The sequence below is a fragment of the Aedes aegypti genome, chromosome 3 (assembly GCF_002204515.2).
Source record: "Aedes aegypti strain LVP_AGWG chromosome 3, AaegL5.0 Primary Assembly, whole genome shotgun sequence".
In the NCBI taxonomy this organism is placed as follows: domain Eukaryota; kingdom Metazoa; phylum Arthropoda; class Insecta; order Diptera; family Culicidae; genus Aedes; species Aedes aegypti.
The window spans coordinates 319,154,918-319,176,150 of NC_035109.1; the positions used below are offsets into that span (position 1 = coordinate 319,154,918).

Below are 21,233 nucleotides of genomic sequence, written 5' to 3' on the forward strand. Positions count from 1 at the left end.
CCTAATTAATTTAATTATTTATTTGTAACATATTCCCAATACGTAGAGTATTATGTTGGATATCAATAAATTCTTGGGGTTTCTTGGAGAATAATCCAGTCACCTAAAATGTTATAGACTTGTTGTAATATCTTCGGTAGTTTTTGATCTATCGATACTCAGGTATTTAAAAATAAAAGTTGTACTAATGATATTTTTGAACTTGCTTTAAATTCGTAGAACTTTTTTTAATTCATCAATGACAATTGAGAATTTTATGATGAAATTTTGGGCCAACTAAATATTTAACCCTCGCTGAACATTTATCAGATATCATTTGGTTCGTAGGGTAAGTGATCCATTAGTTGTGGGTATTCCTATAGTTGCGGTAGTGCCACTTTCACTGATTTTAATACATTATCCGCAGAACCGACACGATGAAATCATTTTTCTCATTACGTCAATGGTCGTTACTTCCCGTTACAATATTATTTAACATGTACATAAATTGCGCTTCTTGAATTTGGGTGATTAAATGAAGTTCAATCGTGATTAGTACCTCCACTATTGGTTAAGGATATTTTGGGACAGGAAAAAAGCTAAAATGTTTGAAACCTATTGGATTTTTTTGATTTTTTTTTATTAAAGCTTATCTAATCCTGGTAGCTAGCTCGCCTTCAGAAATTCTTCCGTTTACCTGAACTATTTTGATAATTAAGATTGTTGCAAAGCTCAAAGAGCAAAATAAACTCATTAAATCTTTAAAATTGATTATGATAGGATATCAAAAATGTTGCTTTCTTCCTTTAAATTTAATTGACCTTAAAAATTGAATTGCAATTGAAAATTATTGTCTTGGCAACTATTGTGGAAAAGTTCATAACTTCCTAAGAAGATTTCAACAACATAGTCGAAGAATATGAAATAAGATTTTTTCTCGCATTTACGACTCCCCAGGGGATTGCAACCCACAGTTTGGGATATATGCTCTAACTAAATGATGGAAGCTTCGGTGGAAACAAAAAATTGTCCTAATTTAACCCTCTAATACCCAACCCCGCCTTTAGACGGGGTACACTTTGAAATTTTGTATATTTTTCGTAGCTCGCAAATCGAAATGGTTTTAAAACTTAAACCTTAGCTCACAACACGCACATAAGAAAAGTTTTTTATGACTGTTGAAACTTGTTTGCATTTTTGAAAATTGTTTGAAAAATTGTTTTCTTATTTATATACATAGGCCTGGAGTTTATTTAACGTGTAATATAAAAAATCGTACCTTTTATATTTTTCTACGATCAACCTATCAAGAAGAGCTTGGGGGTATTAAAATATTTTCAAATTTGTTTTTTCCGTTAGTTACACAGAAAATAAAATATGCTCCAGAAAAAAAAATAAAAATTAAATACTTTCAAAAGTTCCGTAAAAACTTTTTTTTTTATTATTGTCAAAAATTAATAACCAGATGCCACTTCAAGAAAACATGAAAAAGGGTAGGGATGTTCAAAAATTAAAATTATAAAAATCAAAAACCAAAATTCATAAATTCACGAATAAAAATAAATCTTTGCCCAAAACGTGTTCAGAACGATTTTAGATAACGAAAAATGTTATTTAGATCGAAATAAAAATTTGGGTATTAGAGGGTTAACTAATTTGAGACATTTGCTCGGAAGACATTTGGTAGAAAGACATTTGCTCGGTCTAATGACATTTAGTGGAAAACGTTTAATTTTAATAAAAAGCCTATGACATTTGGTCGAACCAACATTTACTCGAAAGTTCATTTGGTCGTTCATCTAAATAGCATAGACACAAGTTTTACGTTTAATTTTATTTTTTTTTGTTTTCAAGAGCAGCATTTTGTAGCGAATACACAGAGAGATTGAATAATTTAATAAAGTACTAGCCATTTTATCAACAATTAATAGGTAGGTACATTACAATATTTTGTTATATAATTCAACATATTGATCAACCCTTTGAGTACTTGAACTTTCAGGCTGCTTTTTGATTCAGGCTGGTTCTGCGATTCGAGGCGAGCTGATCTTAAAAAAGAAGCAGGCCGACTTTTGTCACCGCAGTCAATTAGTCTTACCTCATCCGATATACAGAAAAAGCACAATTTTCTTATTTAAATATTTTCAATCAAATTATTTCTTGGTCTCTTTTATATCCTGCAAATAAAGAATAAAATAATATGTTAATCTGTCCACAGTCCGGGAAGTCTCTCTTTCTGCTCTTACGACAGCCAGTATTTATAGCTCAGAAATCCAGTAGGTACGAACAAGTAAAAGGTACCAGAGTCATAAGGAATATCTTTTGAGATAGGTAGACATGACAGTCCTTTCCCCTTTAGAAACTTTCTAATGACTCTTTAAAAAGCAACATTCACTTTATAACAACTCATACAATCGAAAATATGCCCAAAAAATCCACAATTGTATGTTCATAGTACTTTTTTCATGACTACAACAAAACATGCATATCTTTGGATTCATATTGCTCAACGTTACATTTGACAAATTCGTCAACACTAAAGAACAATTTCGTTCAACTCAAATTGGCAATTTCACCATAGTCTCGCTTCACAAAAGAACAACTATGTTCACAATATACGACAATTTCGTCAGCTCGTTCAACTCAAATTGGCAATTTCACCATACTCAAATAAATAAAATTGGCCAACTCGACACCTCAAAGAAAAACGATAATCGCCAACACACGTTTCCATGATCCTCGTCGCCACTTTTATATCCTGCAAATAAAGAATAAAATAATATGTTAATCTGTCCACAGTCCGGGAAGTCTCTCTTTCTGCTCTTACGACAGCCAGTATTTATAGCTCAGAAATCCAGTAGGTACGAACAAGTAAAAGGTACCAGAGTCATAAGGAATATCTTTTGAGATAGGTAGACATGACAGTCTCTAATCGTAACCATTCGAAATTTCCACCGCAAACTAAGTTATTTACCCAAAGTCATTAACATCGTAAGCAAAGCCATATATTTTACATAAGTATTTTACATAAGTAAAGAATGTATCCTATTGCCGATACTTCGTAAAATCTTGCCATAGAGGTTATCCTAATAGCTTTTTTTCTCTAGTTTTGAGTTTTATTTTCGCATTCCATAATCCTACCCACGCCCATAAGCTTCATGACCCGGAATTAAAAAATAAGAATCTCCTCAAATGGTTCCATCAAATTAAGATCAGCAGTTCAATACGAAGAACGATAGAATGTTTAAAGAATAAAAAATATCATTATGATCATATCGTTAAGGAATAAAATAACTTGTTGAGCAGTTTTTGAAAAAAAAAGTTTATATTTTAAAGAAAAATAAATTCATATAATTCCTTAATATACAGTTAAATCTCCCTTACTCGATATTGAAGGGACCATCGAGTTAGGGAGGTATCGAGTTACAGAACACATAACTAATGCAACTGCGATCCAAGGGACCATCGAGGTAGCCATGAAAATCAACTTTTACTATGCTTCTCTAACTCGATATCGAGATACGGAATATCGTGTAAGGGAGAGTTAACTGTAAATATTTAAGTTAATGTGTAAAAACGACTGGTAAAATGATTATTTAATTACCTATTGAAATTTAGATATTTATATAACTCCAAATCACAAACAAATATAAAGTACCGCGGGGCAAGTGGGTAAATGGGGTAAGTGAAAACAATTGATATATTTTACTGAATATGTGAATTAACGTTTTAAAGTTATGCGTAAACATTTGAGGTCATTGAGAACATTACGATAGGTAAGAGATTTCTGAGATTTTTCAGCCATTATTGCATAATAGAGTGAAAAATTGTTAACCTGTCAACTGTTACTCCGTAACAAGTTGGCGGCGTACAATCTTATTTTAATGTTTTCAGTGGAAAAAAGTTGCGGAAAATAATTTCCTGTACCACTTCTTAGTTGTCCTCTGTGACAGTTTCAAACTGCAATAAAAAAAGTTTTAGAATTAATTCGACGTAGACCTAAAAATAACTAAATTTAAACACCGTCAGTTTTCTTATCAGGTGGGGCAAGTGAAAAGTTTATCATTAGAGATTGAATTTGTGTTTTCTCTTTAAGTAGCCATAAGTAAACATGGTTCGCAATTATCATAGAAAAACATAACGTGCTGATAATTCAAGAAACACTATACTCAAGCGTATAATAGCTTTTAGAAATCATGGAAATTCTCTAAAAGATGTTGCCAAACATTACAATATCAATATGTCTACTTCGGGCAGCCAATTAAAAAGAAGACGTTGACTGAAAAGTTGCAATATTAGAAAAAAAAAGGAAATCTCGTGGAATGTCTATGTAAAGCTAGTTCAAAACATAAAAATGGGGTATAGGTCTATCCACATAAAAAAGTCCCTAAATACGTTATTGAAGGATTCCGTTTGATTTCTCCCGAAGAGTTATCCGACGTCATATCCGACTTTCTCAAAAACAAATAACGAGCGGTGGAAATTCTACAGAGCATACATGCAATTGCTGTCCTATAATGTAAGAACTAACATTGGAAATGTTGCAGTTATAATGTTGTCGAATCATTTCAACTAACATAACTAAACAGAAGAAAATTGAAGTGAAAAGAATAACATTTTCTTTGTTTACATGTTACTTATGTTATTGTTCATTGGGAAGCCTTAACAAGTGTTAAAGCTAATAGAAATCGTGAATATAACTGTTTGTTTTTGAATTTATTGTTCAAAACGGTAAACTTTTCACTTGCCCCACTTTTGGGGCAAGTGAAAAGTAAGGAGACATTTTTCAAAAACTTTTTCTGTATTTTTTTCTTCAATTTTTCATAAAAATCAATTTCAGCATGCTTCTTATATATGGTGGGAGTCAAGCTAAAAAATATACACAACCTCATTTGTTTCAATTTAAAGTCTCTAGAATTGGAAGAATCTCAACTGTGCGAATTCCATTACCCACTTGCCCCACGGTACCGTCGCAAAACGTAGAAAACAATAATCAATGCATAAATATCAGAAGGCCGACTCTATAGGCACGATGTGCGAGTTTATCTAAAATAAACTTTTGATCAAATTCAAACCATGCATTCCCTTGTGCAAATATTAAATTTTAGCCATATGCTAATGATTTTTCAATAAACCGTTTCAACATAAGCTTTCAACCACAATTCCATTCGACCAAACGTAAATCGACAAAATGTCGTTCGACTAAATGTTCATTCGACCAAATGTACCTTCGACCAAATGTACATTCAACCAAGTGTCATTCGTCCAAACGTCTTTGGATCAAATATCATTCGACGAAATGTCCTAAAGCCTAATCTAACGTAGGAATGAACTTGAATTTAATGGTAGATTTTTTTAATAATTTAATGTTAAGCTTTCAAGTTCATTTGATTCTTTTCTGAAACATGGGAAACCTATTTTTTTTTTCCTTTGGTTCAAAATGAAAAATAGTTTTACAAAATAATAACATTTCTGAACAAATTTATATTTTATCTGTAAAAAAATAATTGAAATGAGTTCAGCGTGACGCCGATCACGCCGCCGCCGCATAGGCAAATTGTCACAATGCCGCCGCCAATCAAATTTGATTCGGCGCACACCTCTATTGCGATCCATGGTATATTCTCGCCTTACCGATTTCACGATATTATTCGATAAAACATTGTACGCCGAACTAGTGTTCATCGCTCGTCGTTGCAAGAGCAAGCGATACGATCAAAAGATCAAACACGCGATCTACGAATCGAGACACTTTTCCACCGTGCTACGAGACCGACGCGAAACAAGATTGATCCTGATCGCATCCCTCGCCCCCGAAAGAGCAAGTGCCGTGACCAATGAATCAAACACTCCTCCATTACAAACTTTTTGGAAAGGGGTCAATAGGTGAAAAAAGATACTGTTCTAAATATCTAGTCATAGCTGGATGCCCCCTTTAATCGTGTTCTAGGACTCTATCACCATATCTTAACAGGTTTTCTTACCATTGCAGGTTTTGTTCACTCTCCAAATTGGAACCAATCATCAACTCAGCAAATGGACTGCCAGGATCAGCCCATGGACATATTCTCGCCGCAGCCGCAGTTCCATCAATCGCCCATCACCATGAACGCTCCCACCACCATTGCCTTCAACGGTTTTCAGCATCATCCCGAACTACAGCAGCAGCAGCAAACGATGATCTCAACTCCACCGATGCCAGCAGCGCCTCAACAGCACACAATCCTTCAGCCGAAAAGTAAATATACTGACACAAGTCGCTGCATGATGTCTCACATGATCTAAATCTAGTCCAAGACTAGGCGTACAGCATCCACAACCTACCTAGCTGTACGGAAAAACGCGGTGCTATACCTACTAGAAGTTCATCCATCGATGATGGATCCGCAACGCCTTCTCGGAAAAGACTATCCTAGAACAAAAATAGCTCAATTGTAGTGCACTAACTCTTTCATAAACATAATCCACTTACCTTTAGGCATATAGGATACTTATACCCTCTTTAGAGTTCCGTATCGTTTTTTCGGAATTTCATTTCTGGTATCTCTATTCGTTTTATTTTTCACCCTACCCGCAGATCGTTTGTTCCGTGCTAGCTCGCCTATCCCTAAAATGTCCCTAGGGTCCTCCGAACTAGCGGTAGCGGATAAACAGAGCATTCATCAGCTACGCCACAACCACCGACCCATCCTCGGTGACGACTGCCAACAGTTGGAAGATTTGTTCATCAGCTTACATGGGTCCGGGTTCTATTTGGCGTGTTGAGTTGAGCCATCATCCCGTACACGGTGTGGGGACATTTCTTTGCGACCAACTGAAACTAACCAATTCATGGTACCTTCTTAACACATTATTTTTTCCTGATTAGTGTGTACATACAACTTGCTTTTAGGATTAAGTTCGACTAACAACCATTCTCGTTCATTTGACGCTCCTATAGTTCAAATTTTTGTACCTTCGCCTCCTTTTTAAACACTCGATTTGAGAAAACAACCGACCAACGAAAATGGACGCGACATTATTTTTATTTAGTGTAAGTAATCCTAGCTTTAGTTTTATCTCTTATTGGACCTGTGTGCAAATAGTGAGCAAGGAATTGATATAATCGTAGGTAAACTTTTGTTATCTAGCAAGGAAACGATAGAAACTAATGAATTGTAGTAAAAAAAAAACATCGTGTTACTAACACAATCATATCTTCTGAAAGAAAGAGTGCTGGAAAAATAGACTTAAGAATTGATCAAGGTGCGCGATAAACTATCTAAAGTAATTTACAATCTGTGAATCTAAAGTAATTTACAATTGTGAAACTTGATGTGTTTTTTGAATAGTTTGAATAAAGATAATATTTTCTCTTGGATGATTAATTAATTTAATTATTTATTTGTAACATATTCCCAATACGTAGAGTATTATGTTGGATATCAATAAATTCTTGGGGTTTCTTGGAGAATAATCCAGTCACCTAAAATGTTATAGACTTGTTGTAATATCTTCGGTAGTTTTTGATCTATCGATACTCAGGTATTTAAAAATAAAAGTTGTACTAATGATATTTTTGAACTTGCTTTAAATTCGTAGAACTTTTTTTAATTCATCAATGACAATTGAGAATTTTATGATGAAATTTTGGGCCAACTAAATATTTAACCCTCGCTGAACATTTATCAGATATCATTTGGTTCGTAGGGTAAGTGATCCATTAGTTGTGGGTATTCCTATAGTTGCGGTAGTGCCACTTTCACTGATTTTAATACATTATCCGCAGAACCGACACGATGAAATCATTTTTCTCATTACGTCAATGGTCGTTACTTCCCGTTACAATATTATTTAACATGTACATAAATTGCGCTTCTTGAATTTGGGTGATTAAATGAAGTTCAATCGTGATTAGTACCTCCACTATTGGTTAAGGATATTTTGGGACAGGAAAAAAGCTAAAATGTTTGAAACCTATTGGATTTTTTTGATTTTTTTTTATTAAAGCTTATCTAATCCTGGTAGCTAGCTCGCCTTCAGAAATTCTTCCGTTTACCTGAACTATTTTGATAATTAAGATTGTTGCAAAGCTCAAAGAGCAAAATAAACTCATTAAATCTTTAAAATTGATTATGATAGGATATCAAAAATGTTGCTTTCTTCCTTTAAATTTAATTGACCTTAAAAATTGAATTGCAATTGAAAATTATTGTCTTGGCAACTATTGTGGAAAAGTTCATAACTTCCTAAGAAGATTTCAACAACATAGTCGAAGAATATGAAATAAGATTTTTTCTCGCATTTACGACTCCCCAGGGGATTGCAACCCACAGTTTGGGATATATGCTCTAACTAAATGATGGAAGCTTCGGTGGAAACAAAAAATTGTCCTAATTTAACCCTCTAATACCCAACCCCGCCTTTAGACGGGGTACACTTTGAAATTTTGTATATTTTTCGTAGCTCGCAAATCGAAATGGTTTTAAAACTTAAACCTTAGCTCACAACACGCACATAAGAAAAGTTTTTTATGACTGTTGAAACTTGTTTGCATTTTTGAAAATTGTTTGAAAAATTGTTTTCTTATTTATATACATAGGCCTGGAGTTTATTTAACGTGTAATATAAAAAATCGTACCTTTTATATTTTTCTACGATCAACCTATCAAGAAGAGCTTGGGGGTATTAAAATATTTTCAAATTTGTTTTTTCCGTTAGTTACACAGAAAATAAAATATGCTCCAGAAAAAAAAATAAAAATTAAATACTTTCAAAAGTTCCGTAAAAACTTTTTTTTTTATTATTGTCAAAAATTAATAACCAGATGCCACTTCAAGAAAACATGAAAAAGGGTAGGGATGTTCAAAAATTAAAATTATAAAAATCAAAAACCAAAATTCATAAATTCACGAATAAAAATAAATCTTTGCCCAAAACGTGTTCAGAACGATTTTAGATAACGAAAAATGTTATTTAGATCGAAATAAAAATTTGGGTATTAGAGGGTTAACTAATTTGAGACATTTGCTCGGAAGACATTTGGTAGAAAGACATTTGCTCGGTCTAATGACATTTAGTGGAAAACGTTTAATTTTAATAAAAAGCCTATGACATTTGGTCGAACCAACATTTACTCGAAAGTTCATTTGGTCGTTCATCTAAATAGCATAGACACAAGTTTTACGTTTAATTTTATTTTTTTTTGTTTTCAAGAGCAGCATTTTGTAGCGAATACACAGAGAGATTGAATAATTTAATAAAGTACTAGCCATTTTATCAACAATTAATAGGTAGGTACATTACAATATTTTGTTATATAATTCAACATATTGATCAACCCTTTGAGTACTTGAACTTTCAGGCTGCTTTTTGATTCAGGCTGGTTCTGCGATTCGAGGCGAGCTGATCTTAAAAAAGAAGCAGGCCGACTTTTGTCACCGCAGTCAATTAGTCTTACCTCATCCGATATACAGAAAAAGCACAATTTTCTTATTTAAATATTTTCAATCAAATTATTTCTTGGTCTCTTTTATATCCTGCAAATAAAGAATAAAATAATATGTTAATCTGTCCACAGTCCGGGAAGTCTCTCTTTCTGCTCTTACGACAGCCAGTATTTATAGCTCAGAAATCCAGTAGGTACGAACAAGTAAAAGGTACCAGAGTCATAAGGAATATCTTTTGAGATAGGTAGACATGACAGTCCTTTCCCCTTTAGAAACTTTCTAATGACTCTTTAAAAAGCAACATTCACTTTATAACAACTCATACAATCGAAAATATGCCCAAAAAATCCACAATTGTATGTTCATAGTACTTTTTTCATGACTACAACAAAACATGCATATCTTTGGATTCATATTGCTCAACGTTACATTTGACAAATTCGTCAACACTAAAGAACAATTTCGTTCAACTCAAATTGGCAATTTCACCATAGTCTCGCTTCACAAAAGAACAACTATGTTCACAATATACGACAATTTCGTCAGCTCGTTCAACTCAAATTGGCAATTTCACCATACTCAAATAAATAAAATTGGCCAACTCGACACCTCAAAGAAAAACGATAATCGCCAACACACGTTTCCATGATCCTCGTCGCCACTTTTATATCCTGCAAATAAAGAATAAAATAATATGTTAATCTGTCCACAGTCCGGGAAGTCTCTCTTTCTGCTCTTACGACAGCCAGTATTTATAGCTCAGAAATCCAGTAGGTACGAACAAGTAAAAGGTACCAGAGTCATAAGGAATATCTTTTGAGATAGGTAGACATGACAGTCTCTAATCGTAACCATTCGAAATTTCCACCGCAAACTAAGTTATTTACCCAAAGTCATTAACATCGTAAGCAAAGCCATATATTTTACATAAGTATTTTACATAAGTAAAGAATGTATCCTATTGCCGATACTTCGTAAAATCTTGCCATAGAGGTTATCCTAATAGCTTTTTTTCTCTAGTTTTGAGTTTTATTTTCGCATTCCATAATCCTACCCACGCCCATAAGCTTCATGACCCGGAATTAAAAAATAAGAATCTCCTCAAATGGTTCCATCAAATTAAGATCAGCAGTTCAATACGAAGAACGATAGAATGTTTAAAGAATAAAAAATATCATTATGATCATATCGTTAAGGAATAAAATAACTTGTTGAGCAGTTTTTGAAAAAAAAAGTTTATATTTTAAAGAAAAATAAATTCATATAATTCCTTAATATACAGTTAAATCTCCCTTACTCGATATTGAAGGGACCATCGAGTTAGGGAGGTATCGAGTTACAGAACACATAACTAATGCAACTGCGATCCAAGGGACCATCGAGGTAGCCATGAAAATCAACTTTTACTATGCTTCTCTAACTCGATATCGAGATACGGAATATCGTGTAAGGGAGAGTTAACTGTAAATATTTAAGTTAATGTGTAAAAACGACTGGTAAAATGATTATTTAATTACCTATTGAAATTTAGATATTTATATAACTCCAAATCACAAACAAATATAAAGTACCGCGGGGCAAGTGGGTAAATGGGGTAAGTGAAAACAATTGATATATTTTACTGAATATGTGAATTAACGTTTTAAAGTTATGCGTAAACATTTGAGGTCATTGAGAACATTACGATAGGTAAGAGATTTCTGAGATTTTTCAGCCATTATTGCATAATAGAGTGAAAAATTGTTAACCTGTCAACTGTTACTCCGTAACAAGTTGGCGGCGTACAATCTTATTTTAATGTTTTCAGTGGAAAAAAGTTGCGGAAAATAATTTCCTGTACCACTTCTTAGTTGTCCTCTGTGACAGTTTCAAACTGCAATAAAAAAAGTTTTAGAATTAATTCGACGTAGACCTAAAAATAACTAAATTTAAACACCGTCAGTTTTCTTATCAGGTGGGGCAAGTGAAAAGTTTATCATTAGAGATTGAATTTGTGTTTTCTCTTTAAGTAGCCATAAGTAAACATGGTTCGCAATTATCATAGAAAAACATAACGTGCTGATAATTCAAGAAACACTATACTCAAGCGTATAATAGCTTTTAGAAATCATGGAAATTCTCTAAAAGATGTTGCCAAACATTACAATATCAATATGTCTACTTCGGGCAGCCAATTAAAAAGAAGACGTTGACTGAAAAGTTGCAATATTAGAAAAAAAAAGGAAATCTCGTGGAATGTCTATGTAAAGCTAGTTCAAAACATAAAAATGGGGTATAGGTCTATCCACATAAAAAAGTCCCTAAATACGTTATTGAAGGATTCCGTTTGATTTCTCCCGAAGAGTTATCCGACGTCATATCCGACTTTCTCAAAAACAAATAACGAGCGGTGGAAATTCTACAGAGCATACATGCAATTGCTGTCCTATAATGTAAGAACTAACATTGGAAATGTTGCAGTTATAATGTTGTCGAATCATTTCAACTAACATAACTAAACAGAAGAAAATTGAAGTGAAAAGAATAACATTTTCTTTGTTTACATGTTACTTATGTTATTGTTCATTGGGAAGCCTTAACAAGTGTTAAAGCTAATAGAAATCGTGAATATAACTGTTTGTTTTTGAATTTATTGTTCAAAACGGTAAACTTTTCACTTGCCCCACTTTTGGGGCAAGTGAAAAGTAAGGAGACATTTTTCAAAAACTTTTTCTGTATTTTTTTCTTCAATTTTTCATAAAAATCAATTTCAGCATGCTTCTTATATATGGTGGGAGTCAAGCTAAAAAATATACACAACCTCATTTGTTTCAATTTAAAGTCTCTAGAATTGGAAGAATCTCAACTGTGCGAATTCCATTACCCACTTGCCCCACGGTACCGTCGCAAAACGTAGAAAACAATAATCAATGCATAAATATCAGAAGGCCGACTCTATAGGCACGATGTGCGAGTTTATCTAAAATAAACTTTTGATCAAATTCAAACCATGCATTCCCTTGTGCAAATATTAAATTTTAGCCATATGCTAATGATTTTTCAATAAACCGTTTCAACATAAGCTTTCAACCACAATTCCATTCGACCAAACGTAAATCGACAAAATGTCGTTCGACTAAATGTTCATTCGACCAAATGTACCTTCGACCAAATGTACATTCAACCAAGTGTCATTCGTCCAAACGTCTTTGGATCAAATATCATTCGACGAAATGTCCTAAAGCCTAATCTAACGTAGGAATGAACTTGAATTTAATGGTAGATTTTTTTAATAATTTAATGTTAAGCTTTCAAGTTCATTTGATTCTTTTCTGAAACATGGGAAACCTATTTTTTTTTTCCTTTGGTTCAAAATGAAAAATAGTTTTACAAAATAATAACATTTCTGAACAAATTTATATTTTATCTGTAAAAAAATAATTGAAATGAGTTCAGCGTGACGCCGATCACGCCGCCGCCGCATAGGCAAATTGTCACAATGCCGCCGCCAATCAAATTTGATTCGGCGCACACCTCTATTGCGATCCATGGTATATTCTCGCCTTACCGATTTCACGATATTATTCGATAAAACATTGTACGCCGAACTAGTGTTCATCGCTCGTCGTTGCAAGAGCAAGCGATACGATCAAAAGATCAAACACGCGATCTACGAATCGAGACACTTTTCCACCGTGCTACGAGACCGACGCGAAACAAGATTGATCCTGATCGCATCCCTCGCCCCCGAAAGAGCAAGTGCCGTGACCAATGAATCAAACACTCCTCCATTACAAACTTTTTGGAAAGGGGTCAATAGGTGAAAAAAGATACTGTTCTAAATATCTAGTCATAGCTGGATGCCCCCTTTAATCGTGTTCTAGGACTCTATCACCATATCTTAACAGGTTTTCTTACCATTGCAGGTTTTGTTCACTCTCCAAATTGGAACCAATCATCAACTCAGCAAATGGACTGCCAGGATCAGCCCATGGACATATTCTCGCCGCAGCCGCAGTTCCATCAATCGCCCATCACCATGAACGCTCCCACCACCATTGCCTTCAACGGTTTTCAGCATCATCCCGAACTACAGCAGCAGCAGCAAACGATGATCTCAACTCCACCGATGCCAGCAGCGCCTCAACAGCACACAATCCTTCAGCCGAAAAGTAAATATACTGACACAAGTCGCTGCATGATGTCTCACATGATCTAAATCTAGTCCAAGACTAGGCGTACAGCATCCACAACCTACCTAGCTGTACGGAAAAACGCGGTGCTATACCTACTAGAAGTTCATCCATCGATGATGGATCCGCAACGCCTTCTCGGAAAAGACTATCCTAGAACAAAAATAGCTCAATTGTAGTGCACTAACTCTTTCATAAACATAATCCACTTACCTTTAGGCATATAGGATACTTATACCCTCTTTAGAGTTCCGTATCGTTTTTTCGGAATTTCATTTCTGGTATCTCTATTCGTTTTATTTTTCACCCTACCCGCAGATCGTTTGTTCCGTGCTAGCTCGCCTATCCCTAAAATGTCCCTAGGGTCCTCCGAACTAGCGGTAGCGGATAAACAGAGCATTCATCAGCTACGCCACAACCACCGACCCATCCTCGGTGACGACTGCCAACAGTTGGAAGATTTGTTCATCAGCTTACATGGGTCCGGGTTCTATTTGGCGTGTTGAGTTGAGCCATCATCCCGTACACGGTGTGGGGACATTTCTTTGCGACCAACTGAAACTAACCAATTCATGGTACCTTCTTAACACATTATTTTTTCCTGATTAGTGTGTACATACAACTTGCTTTTAGGATTAAGTTCGACTAACAACCATTCTCGTTCATTTGACGCTCCTATAGTTCAAATTTTTGTACCTTCGCCTCCTTTTTAAACACTCGATTTGAGAAAACAACCGACCAACGAAAATGGACGCGACATTATTTTTATTTAGTGTAAGTAATCCTAGCTTTAGTTTTATCTCTTATTGGACCTGTGTGCAAATAGTGAGCAAGGAATTGATATAATCGTAGGTAAACTTTTGTTATCTAGCAAGGAAACGATAGAAACTAATGAATTGTAGTAAAAAAAAAACATCGTGTTACTAACACAATCATATCTTCTGAAAGAAAGAGTGCTGGAAAAATAGACTTAAGAATTGATCAAGGTGCGCGATAAACTATCTAAAGTAATTTACAATCTGTGAATCTAAAGTAATTTACAATTGTGAAACTTGATGTGTTTTTTGAATAGTTTGAATAAAGATAATATTTTCTCTTGGATGAAATGTACCGCATTTATTTTCCCTACAAAATCCCTTGTTAGAACTTATAAGTTGCCTCTTGCTTTCGGAAGTTTTGTTCGTTGTGACGATCCTTTTTTTGCGAAACTAATTAGGCTGATACGTGCCAAGGTCTCTTTTTAGAGACTAGTTCACTATTTCAATGCAAGTTCAAGGCTGGTAGCTACTGAGTGCCTTGAAAATAGGAACATTACATCTTGCATGAAGAAAGAGACCCAACAGAAACCAAAAAAAAAAGATCAAACTGCTCACTACCGCGCTTGAGAAGTTCGGCCGGGAGCTCATCCTTCCCAGCAGACTTATGTCGGCGATACGATCCAAGAATAAAGAGAAAAATACGAATCTTTCTTTAAACTAGTTTTGCATTGGGTCTACCTCGTTTGGCATTAAGTCGTTTGGCATAATCTGAAAAGGATGATACTACAATAGTACAGTAATATCCGAGACCATAATGTGCGTCAGAAAATATTATGTTCCTTCTTTTTTTTCAAATAACATGGCAAATCTTAGGCATTGGAAACATTTTTGTTATTTTTTGAATAATAATAGCGCTACAATACCCCGGACATAATGGCCTCGGGAACCATGTATGATGCAATTCCAAAAGAGCTTGATTGGATGTTGTTTTTTTTTTAATGAAGATCTACAGTATGTCCTATTAATAATTAACAGCAGAATGTACGATCGCGAGCAGTTTATCAACAGCCCCTTTGCTTAATGGAAGGAATTTGATCAAATTCAACGTTTTTCACAATTATGCCAAACGGCTATAGGGTCCTAAAGCCCTGTCCTAATTTTAGTGCCAAACGCTTATGTTTAGGTCAAAAACACATGTTTACTCAATTTTATAATGTTTTCCGTTGGTTTAAGTCAAAAATACATATTTTTCATTCCATATTTTTCATTCCACTCAAAATAATACTCCTATTCTTCATCTGACTCGAAAAATACACCAACTATTGAAAACTTGTATCTTTGTTGTACCAAAAATGATGTTTGCATTGATTGCACTCGCCATATACGTCAAAATCGTGGAACATGTTTTAGAAAATCGTTCATTTCATAGGGTAAATACCATTGCACACCTAGTTTCTGTAGCCTATCTTACGCAATTTTTCCTCAGCTTTCTGATGGTGATCTCAGAATTCAAAACGAGCGGTGCGCTAATGGTGAAAAAACGATTTTTCTAACACAATTCAAGATGGCGGCCAAATTCAAAATGGCCGCCGGATTTTTTTTAACTTCAAATGAAAGCTATATCCTTTCTCTATACGATGCCATTAAGTTTGGTTTGTGTTCCAAGGAAAATATGAGACATATCACGTGAAGAAATACCCAAGATTTATCAAAAAATGGGCTTTTTTGCAAACTGTTTAGCTAGCTGGCGTACGAGGGGTCCACCAATTTGAGAAAACAAAAAGGACCACCCTTAAGTTTTATCGAAAGCTAGCGATCAGAGACATAAAATTGGAATTCTAACGATGGGTGCCGATGGCGGCCTGGTTTCAGCGAGAATTGCTCCTGTATGCCAAACGACTGTATGCCAAACGGCATTATGCCAAACGGGGTGCATTACATAATGTCGAACTATTCAAAGGATAATTTCAGTAATGACGGAAAAAGTGTGTAAGGTACCGCGGGGCAAGTGGGTAAATGGGGTAAGTGAAAATAATTGGAATATTTTACTGAATATGTGAATTAATGTTTTAAACTCATGCGTAAATCTTTGAGGCCATTGAGAACATTACGATAGGCAAGAGATTTCTGAGATTTTTCAGCCATTATTGCATAATAGAGCGAAATATTGTTAACCTGTCAACTATAACTCCGTAACAAGTTGGCGGCGTGCAATCTTATTTTAATATTTTCTGTAGAAAAAAGATGCGGAAAATAATTTTCTGTACCACTTCTAAGTTGTCCCCTCTGACAGTTTTAAACTGCAATAAAAAAAGTTTTAGAAATAATTTGACATAGACCTAGAAATAACAAAATTGAAACACTGTCAATTTTCTAATCACGTGGGGCAAGTGAAAAGTTTCTCATTAGAGATTGAATTTGTGTTTTCTCTATAGGTAGCTATAAGTATAAAAAGTTCGCAATTAACATAGAACAACAGAACGTGCTGATAATTCAAGAAACACTATACTCAAAGCGTTAAATGCTATTATCATGGCCAAATTATGGAACTTTTCTAAAAAAAAGGTTGCCAAATAATACGATATTAATATGTTTACTTCGGAAAGCCGATTAAAAGGAAGATGTTGATTGAAGAGTTCCAATATAAGAGAACGCACGGAAATCTCGTGGAATGTCTAAGTAAAGCTAGTTCAAAACATAAAAATGGGGTATAGGTGTATCCACTTAAAAAAGTTTCTAAATACTTTATTGAAGGATTTCGTTTGATTTCTCTTGAAGAGTTATCCGACGTCATATCCGATTTTATTAAAAACAAATAATGAGCGGTGGAAATTCTAGAAATCAGAAATGCAATTGCTGTCCCATGATGTAAGAACTAACATTGTATATGTTGCAATTATAATGTTGTCGAATCATTTCAACAAACATAACTGAACAGAAGAAAATTCAAGTAACAAGAATAAAATTTTCTTTGTTTACATATTACTTATGTTATTGTTCATTGGGACGCCTTAACAAATGTTAAAGGTAATGGAAATTGTGAATGTAACTGTTAGTTTTTGAATTTATTGGTCAAAACGATAAACTTTTCACTTGCCCCACCTGTGGGGCAATTGAAAAGTAAGGAGAGGTTTTTCAAAAAAATTGTCTGTACTTTTATCTTCAATTTTACATAAAAATCAATTTCAGTATACTGCTTATATTTGGTGAGAGTCAAGCCAAAAAATATACACGACCTTTTTTGTTTTAATTTAGGGTCTCTAGAATTTGAAGAATCCCAACTATGCGAAATCCATTACCCACTTGCCCCACGGTACCTTATTAAAATTATATGAAGCAGAAATAAAGGTTTATTTTGACACTTGTGAAGAACCCAGAACCCATAAACATGAAACGAGCTCACCAGTTAGCAATCCATCCTCGACCGAACATTAATATCTTTTCGCACTCGCACAACGCCAACCGGATACGATTGATCTTGATTCTGTTTCTCACCCAACAAGAGCATGCGACGGATTCAAAAGACCACATACTACTCCATATTGCTTTTGAATACTTAAATTAAACATTGTGATGAATCTTTGTTGGCCGTTGAGGAAAACTGAGGCTATTTTCGGACAAATAAATTACTAACTCACATGAGTGATGTGTTTGAAAGGAATATTTGTATTATGTATCGTCTGTCTGTGACTATATAATTGAGTATGATTAGTGTCTACACAATGCCGTTATTCGCATAGCAGCCCCTTGCATAAAAAAACAGCCATGCAAATCGCAAAAGTATAGGAATAACAACAACGATTATTGAGCTTTGTAAAGCTTAGTTTTGCTTCAAAATTTTGTCCCAGAGAGCCGATTGATTGTATTTGTGAATGTGTTTCTAGGTTGGGATAAATTATACTTTACTTAACGGTTACAAGAGAATAAATATTTCCCGAGCTAAAAACGAGCGCATAATGCATGGTGTGGATGTTATCCACACTGTTTCCCTTTTCGGTTCCCCATCCCTCTCCGAACGATTAGTAACGGAAGCAACGCCTTCGTCTAAAAAGAACGGAAACTATCACACACAGCAAATGGAACAGAAACGAACTGTAGTCTGTGTCAGGCCAACGGTTGGGGTGGTGAGGGAGCAGTGGCAGGTGAGGTTGGTCACTCTCGGCAGCCTCGTTCGTTCTCTGTGCATTGCTTGAGATCATCTTCATCAGTAACGTGACGGGCAACTTGCCCTGGGATCCTTTCCAGCATCGACGGACCAGACCGAAGCAACAGTGGTGACAGTGCATGTCTCAGTAGAATAGCGGGAGCTCGTCCTGTGAAAGAGAACTGTTGGTGAACAAATCGAAGGATGGTTATTTCATTGAGGGCGTCCATAAATGGCGTAGCGTTTTAGGGGGAGCGGGTATTTACGAATATGTGACGAGGGGAAGGGAGAAGTCCTTAACTAGTGGACGTAGCATATTGAATCGATAAGAGATTGAATGCTGAAAAAATTGAGAGTATCTCTCACTTATCGCTCTTAGTAACAATCATGATCCGCAGCACATCATGAGAGTTTGTTTATCATCTTCTGCTACAGCTTTGATTAAATCCGGGGGGCGGTGGGAAAAAAGTGTCAGATTGACTTCCCGAAGAGATCAAAAACTCTCAGTCAACCAGCCATTTTGAGCAAAGTTTTTTTTTAATTAGGCATTATTACCAGTTTAAATATTATTATTTTTGGCCTATCATTGAGATTTGTTCAATGTTATGGGGGGGGGGGGTTTTGTTCTGCTACGTATTTTCCAGGAAAGTATCAGCGTTTGTGACCAAATATTACGAGGGGGAAGAGGTTGTAAAAAAAATAGTGAAAAAAGCCACGTCATTTATTGATGGCCCCTTAGAAGCATTACATCATCGGAATCCATGCTGGGCTGTTCCTGAGCCGCTTTCTCCGCCCTCTTCATTTCAATCCGATCTATCAGCAACATCCAGCGACGGGTGTCTTCATTGCGTAGCGCCATCTGATCGTCACTTCCGCTGTTCGAAACACCACCCACTGCCCCTCCTGCCATGTCACCCACCGGATGGACTTTGTCCATGTCGCAAATCTGATCCGCTTCTGCCAGATCGTAGGTTGTTAGGGCATAGCCATTTGAACTGCTAATTCCATTGGACATCTTGTCACTTTCGGATGTTGCATATACTCGTCGATTGGTGCTTCCACCAACGGCTCCCGAAACGGTGGCGACCTGGGGTGGGAAGGGATTCTCATTTCCTTGAGCGTAGGGTTGGAAGGTCTCGTTGTTATCGGTACTGATGTCACCGGTTGTGTTGTTGTTTCCATTGCTGAAGCTGGACAGTGAATCGTGCTGTTGTTGTTGCAGTTGTTGGGATCTCATCTGTCCCTCTTCGTCACCGTTCATGTTCGATGAAGAGACTACTGCTGTATCGCCTTCCGCTGCCGAGGATCTCAGCAATATGTTGTTCAACAAGTTCTCTAAGTTCGATATAAATTCGTCCTTATCAGTGCGGTTCCAGCTCTCCAGGTATCTCAAAAAGTCTTCTCTACTAAAAACATCAGTCTCATTCTGCGTCAAGAAGGCAGCCATGGACGGCCCTAGCATCGGACTGCCCAATAAGCCTTGTTCTGGCTCTTGTTGAGCCGGCAGTTGCTGAAACAGCCCGTTCGAAGCCCCAGTGGCATGGTTGCAAATCACCCCAGCAATTTTACACAACACCGAGTCGTTAATGTAGTCCACCGAATTGATCACCCCCACAATATCCCCCATGATGATACTGATTATCTCGGAACTGGCCATCCCTCCTAAATCATTCGCTTCCAAATCTTTTGTGGGAGCACTGAGGTTGGCGCCAGTACCGGATGCACTTCCTCCGGTAATTGGGGTACTCTCTGCCGAAGGCGCAAACTGGAATTGTTGCTGCTGCTGCTGCCGAACGTTGGTAAAATTTTGCGCAACTTCAACGACTTCAATGTTCTCGGCATCTCCAGCGCCGTTCGCCGTTTGTCCCCCTCCGGCGACGTCACTGGACGAGAGCAAATTATTGCTACCCACGTTATTGACGTGTCCTTCCTGCTGTTCCTGCTGAATCGTAGACTCAATGTAGCGATTATACAGTTCCTGGATCGACTGTAAAGTCCGTTGACGCAGGGGATCTGACGAGATCAATTGAAGCTCGCGGAACAACTGGATCAGGAAGTGTGGCCGGGACTCGTTGGCAGTGATGAGATTCTTCACCTCTTGGTAGACGTTCTCTTTCAACGCTTCGAAAAGTTTGGATGTTGATCTGCAAAAATGGGAGAAGAAGCGTTTTTCAGGCTTTTTAACAGTAAAGGGCTGATTGCCTACAAAAGGCCGAATCACAGAAGGCCGAATCACGAAAGGCCGAATCACAAAAGGCCGAATCACAGAAGGCCGAATCACAGAAGGCCGAATCACAAAAGGCCGAATCACAGAAGGCCGAATCACAAACAAAAGAAACATACTCTAAAAAAAACGATTGAGAATTATTTCAAAATTTTTCTGCAGTCAAATGGTTCCAAAGTTTGAGGATTAAAACATTGAGCATAATTAATATCAACTCACTGTAGATTCTTTACGTTAGTAAATCCATAAAGAATTGCAAGTGCGTACTTGAAGTTCGGACATTCGAAATAACGAATATCGAGTTTTTGCTTACTTTCGGCACTCGTTCTTCGGACCATAAATATAAAAGACATCCTCTGTTTGCGTTAATCAAAGCAAACGCTTGGATTAATGTTTGTTTGAAATCAAAACATAGTGTGCTTACTAATGAAAATTAAAAAATAGTCCCATCTCAGTTTCGTCTTTTCCGAATAATGAACTCCTTCGAAGAAAATGATAAATCAAATTCAAGCTAATGGCGTTGCAAGT

The 21,233-nt window shown here is 36.0% G+C and overlaps 2 protein-coding genes across 6 annotated transcripts in view; one reads left to right on the forward strand and one right to left on the reverse strand.

Moving 5' to 3' along the window:
- Positions 1-14,685, forward strand: part of LOC110677715 — a 30,443-nt gene extending 15,758 nt beyond the window's left edge. Inside the window, exons 2-4 of one of the 2 annotated variants that reach the window (XM_021848870.1) lie at positions 5,972-6,217; positions 13,313-13,558; positions 13,898-14,685. In XM_021848870.1, the coding sequence (XP_021704562.1) occupies positions 5,972-6,217; positions 13,313-13,558; positions 13,898-14,085 (680 nt within the window). In that variant the 3' untranslated portion in view covers positions 14,086-14,685. Of the gene's footprint in view, positions 1-5,971; positions 6,218-6,556; positions 7,343-13,312; positions 13,559-13,897 lie in introns of those variants that run through there. The other variant, XM_021848871.1, reaches the window with a different exon arrangement.
- A 3,295-nt stretch (positions 14,686-17,980) lies between these two features.
- Positions 17,981-21,233, reverse strand: part of LOC5572708 (formin-J) — a 41,006-nt gene continuing 37,753 nt past the window's right edge. For all 4 annotated transcript variants that reach the window (XM_021851427.1, XM_021851426.1, XM_021851428.1 and 1 more), the window contains 2 exons: positions 19,230-20,625; positions 17,981-18,650 (listed from right to left, as the gene is read on the reverse strand). In XM_021851427.1, the coding sequence (XP_021707119.1) occupies positions 18,627-18,650; positions 19,230-20,625 (1,420 nt within the window). In that variant the 3' untranslated portion in view covers positions 17,981-18,626. The remainder of the gene's footprint in view (positions 18,651-19,229; positions 20,626-21,233) is intronic.